The sequence below is a fragment of the Otolemur garnettii genome, unplaced genomic scaffold (genome assembly GCF_000181295.1).
Source record: "Otolemur garnettii isolate 467f Iridium unplaced genomic scaffold, OtoGar3 scaffold00008, whole genome shotgun sequence".
Lineage (NCBI taxonomy): Eukaryota > Metazoa > Chordata > Mammalia > Primates > Galagidae > Otolemur > Otolemur garnettii.
The window spans coordinates 24,080,952-24,085,039 of record NW_003852403.1 but is presented as its reverse complement, the minus strand read 5'-3'; the positions used below and the strand labels follow the sequence as shown (position 1 = coordinate 24,085,039).

Genomic DNA, 4,088 nt, shown 5'->3' with positions numbered 1-4,088 from the left:
GGAGCTATTTGACCACAATACCAGGAGAAAAGAAATAAAAACAAAAACAGAGAGAACAGTAGACTCTCGTGACTAGAAACAGTAGGACGACGCTCTCCTGGGATGAAAGAGAGCGCTTGCGCTGAGACTAAGTTTGCGCCCGCCCGCTTGCTTTTTCTCCAGCCGCCGTTTCCTCTTTCTTTCGCGCTCTAGTCTCCCGGGAGGCGTAGACCAAGCGCAGCTGAGCTCTGATTGGCTCCTTTGAACGTCTACTGGTTACCTGATTGGTGAGTCCGGGACCCTTTAGCGCGGTGAGTTTGAAACTGCTCGCACTTAGCTTCAAAGCTGGCTCCTGGAAGTTGAGAGAGTAGCGACGCGAAGGTGGTAGCTGCCGCTGCGACCGCCGCGGGATAATAAGCCGGGTAGAGTTGCTGAGGTCAGGGTCATGCCTGTGGGCGGGCTTGGGGGCCTTGGAGGGCGAGTATCGAGCAGCGTGGTGGTCTCAGAAGGCCGAGCTGGGGAGCAGGGGTCTGCCTGGGGTAAAGCCCGGCCTCGGGAGGGTGGGCAGGGCCTTCACTTGGCCCGGGACCGGGGCCTATGAGCTACGCCGGGTCTGGCTTCGGAAGAGCCTCGGGGAGCCCAGCTTGGCGGGGTTGCACGAGCGCGTGCAGGGACTGCCCAGGCCTCGGCGTTGCGGCCTGGGGTCTAGGACGGCTGTTCTCTGGAAGAGGCCGCCTACCTGGCTGAGGAGGTTTTGAGGTCCTGCTGGTTTCGTGCGCGGTTTCGATCCGGCTGAGCTCCCGCCGGCACCAGACGCGGTCCTAGGCCCGCCCCCTTAGCGCTCCTCGCTCCTGCTCCCGGGTGGAAAGCAGGCCTGTTTGGGGGCCAGGTACCGACGGCGGTCCCTCAACCCAGGGTGCCCGGGGGAAACGATCCGAAGAACTTGTGGGCCTCCTCAGGCTTGCCTCAGTGCCCCCAGCCCTTGCCCACCCGGAGCTTTTAGGAGCACTTACCCAAGGCCCAGAGCCAGAGGGAACTTGGATGTGTTTTTGTTTTATAATTGCTGGTTGTTCAATACTATGGAGTTGGCAAAAAGTGAAAAGCTGAGAAATGCCGAGAGATGGAAACATGTGGTTTAATATCCTTTAGTCGTTTTTAATCTAATATTAAAGTTGCTAGTGTGCACGTCTTGTGACTTTTAAAGACCTGGAGGTCTCTGTGGTTAGGGAGGTGAAACCATTGGTATGTTACATCCCTCAGCTCGTGGTACAGAGCCCTGGGAGACATTCAAAAGGCATTCTGCAGCAGCATCCTTTATTTAAAATTGTTTACAACTGGGCAGTGGTGAGAGGGTAATTGCACACAACTTTGAAATTGTGTTAAATTTTAGCTGTTCTAAGCGAGCCCCGCATTTGCTTTAGGTATATTAAGTCTGTTTATCGAGGAAAAAAGAGTCCTAATTTTCTACTGCCATTTTGTAAAGTTATAAATTTTTAAGATTTACACTCACGACCAGTATAGTGCAATTTTGTACATTTAAAATGACTTACCTCTCTTTCCTTATGGATTGATTTTTCTTTGAGGATGAATATGAGAGAAATTCTTAAGGGTCAGTTAGAGTGGACTTTATACTGATTTTATTATAGTGATGAGGTGTGTTAGAAAAATGAAGGTAATTACAAGTGGCTTTCTGAAGTTATGTTGGGAAACGTACCATCTGAGGAAGTCTTGAATCTCTGGTTGTCAGTACTTTTTCACCATTCTTTGTGATTCAGGTATATAGTTTTTTTACTCAGTTCTTGGTATTAGTATAGAGTATAATTAGAATTTTATCTCTGGGTTGGCACTTTCCATTCTTTTCTTTTGAGGTCCTTAGTGCTGGTTCTTCTCTTGCAAAAAGTACCTTGAAAATGTTGTGTTGAGCTTGTTTGTCTATGTGACTCAAAAAAAAAAAAAACAAAACAAAAACAAAAAACCAAAGGAGAAACATTGAAACTTTCAGTTTGAGCATCTGTAAACACTTTAATGTTTTTGCTGCTGTAAACAAAACTGTTCAGATGGCTGAACAATCTGACCACAATTTAATTCTTGCCTCATGTCTTTAAAAAAACAGTATTTTGAATCTTAAAGGTATCATAGAGTAGTACAAATTCAGATAACATTATTTGTTGAAATAATTGGTTGGTTTTGTCACAAGCTGGCACTACTTATAAGCATTACATAAAAAGAACATAATTCTGGTTTTTGGGAAGAATAAATCAGTTGATGTCCAACCCTTAAATCGAGGGTTGATTTGATTAAAGGAAGCTATAAATACTGTACTAGTGTAGAATATACAAATGTTCCCAATGTTTTAGAAGGTAAGAATGATGGAAAAGTCTTACTGCAGGAATCTGTCCTTACCCTTGTAAATATTGCGTTAATATAACTAATATTTATGGAATACTTAGCGCTCTAGTAGGCCCTACAGAAAATTGCTTTACATGTAGTATCTTATTAATACTTAAAATTGTCCTTTGAGTTACTGCCATGTAATCAACTCAGTTTTCCCCTCATTTTAGGATCTGCCATACTTATTGATTAACTATGGAAGATTATACCAAAATAGAGAAAATTGGAGAGGGTAAGTGATTTTAATAATACAGGTTTTAAAAATGATTTAACAGTGAATGCTACAACTTTTATAACATGAACACATGTAAGTACTTATTAAAATTCAGTCCTTAAGAGATCTTTTACTAATGTTCATTAACATATGTTCTTTACATAATAACTCAGACACAAAAATGTTTATATTTCAAGAGAATTGAAATTCATCTGATTCCCTGGTAACCCTTACTTTCACTGTCCAGTGTCCCACCTTGCCATCTTAACATTCTTCTGATACTAAGCACTTAAAGCATTAGTTGTATTTTGAAAACACTACTGATAACCTGTATTTATATTATATATTAGAGGGAAGAGGTTAGGGCAGTAGAATTATGCTAATATATTTTGTAATATATTTTAGTCTCTTATTGCCATTTTAACATTCTTCTGATACTAAACACTTAAAGCATTACTTGTATTTTGAAAACACTATTGGTAACCTGTATTTATATTATATATTGGAAGAGGTTGAGGCAGTAGAATTATGCTAATTTTGTAATATATTCTAGTCTCATACAATTATTGTTAGGAAAGTAAATATTTTCATTGAAACTTTGTAGGCAAGTTACAGTAATTGGTTATTGAACTAATTTAAATAAAATTTCTGTTTAGTTGCCCTAAGTATAAATGACTTGTTAAATGACAAGTTAAACATGACTTGTACATGTTTAAGCTATTGTAAAAGCATAACTTATATAAATATTCGTTCTCTTTCTGTGGGACTTTAAGGAATATTTAGATCTCTGTAGCATAAATGAGGGGTAATAATATCCTTTTGTCTGTCCCTTCTTAGTCTCCAGAAATAAATGCTAAAACTTAACACAAAGATGATTCACTAATAAAAGTACAGTTTACAGGGCTGGGTGCAAGGGCTCATACCTGTAATCCCAGGTGGATTTCTTGAGCTCATGAGTTCCAGACCAGCCTGAGCAAGAGTGAAAAAGTCCAGTTTATGTAAGTCCTATTTGAAGAACATTTTCACCTATATTTTTAGTGTTCACAAAGGTACTACTTGACAAAGAATATTAAAAAGCAAGAGGAGGAATATTGGTAGGATTTAGTAATATAGGAATGACAAGTTAGTTGCTGGTTTCTTTTTTAAAATAACTTTCAATTAAATACCTTAGTGTATCCTTCAACTGTCAGATTTTGCTGCTTAATTAAAAATACACTGATTAGGGCAGTAATAGTAGCTCATGCCTACAAGCCTAGCATTCTGGGAGGTCAAAGTAGAAGGATTGCTTGAGCTCAGGAATTTGAGACCAGCTTGAGCAAAGGGAGACCCTGTTTCTACTAAAAATAGTTGGATGTGGTGGTGCACGCCTGAAGTCCCAACTACTCAGGAGGGTAAGGCAGGAGGACCGCTTAAGCCCAGGAGTGAGTTAGAGGTTTCTGTAAGCTAGGCTGAGGCCATGACACTCTAGCCTGGATAATAGTTAGACTTTTTTTTTTTTTTTTTT

At 40.6% G+C, this 4,088-nt stretch overlaps 1 protein-coding gene across 1 annotated transcript in view; it reads left to right on the top strand.

Annotated features, from left to right (window-relative positions):
- The first annotated feature begins 323 nt into the window (after positions 1-323).
- Positions 324-4,088, top strand: part of CDK1 (cyclin dependent kinase 1) — a 19,905-nt gene continuing 16,140 nt past the window's right edge. The window contains exons 1-2 of the mRNA XM_003783636.3: positions 324-415; positions 2,541-2,602. Of these exons, the coding sequence (XP_003783684.1) occupies positions 2,566-2,602 (37 nt within the window). The 5' untranslated portion in view covers positions 324-415; positions 2,541-2,565. The remainder of the gene's footprint in view (positions 416-2,540; positions 2,603-4,088) is intronic.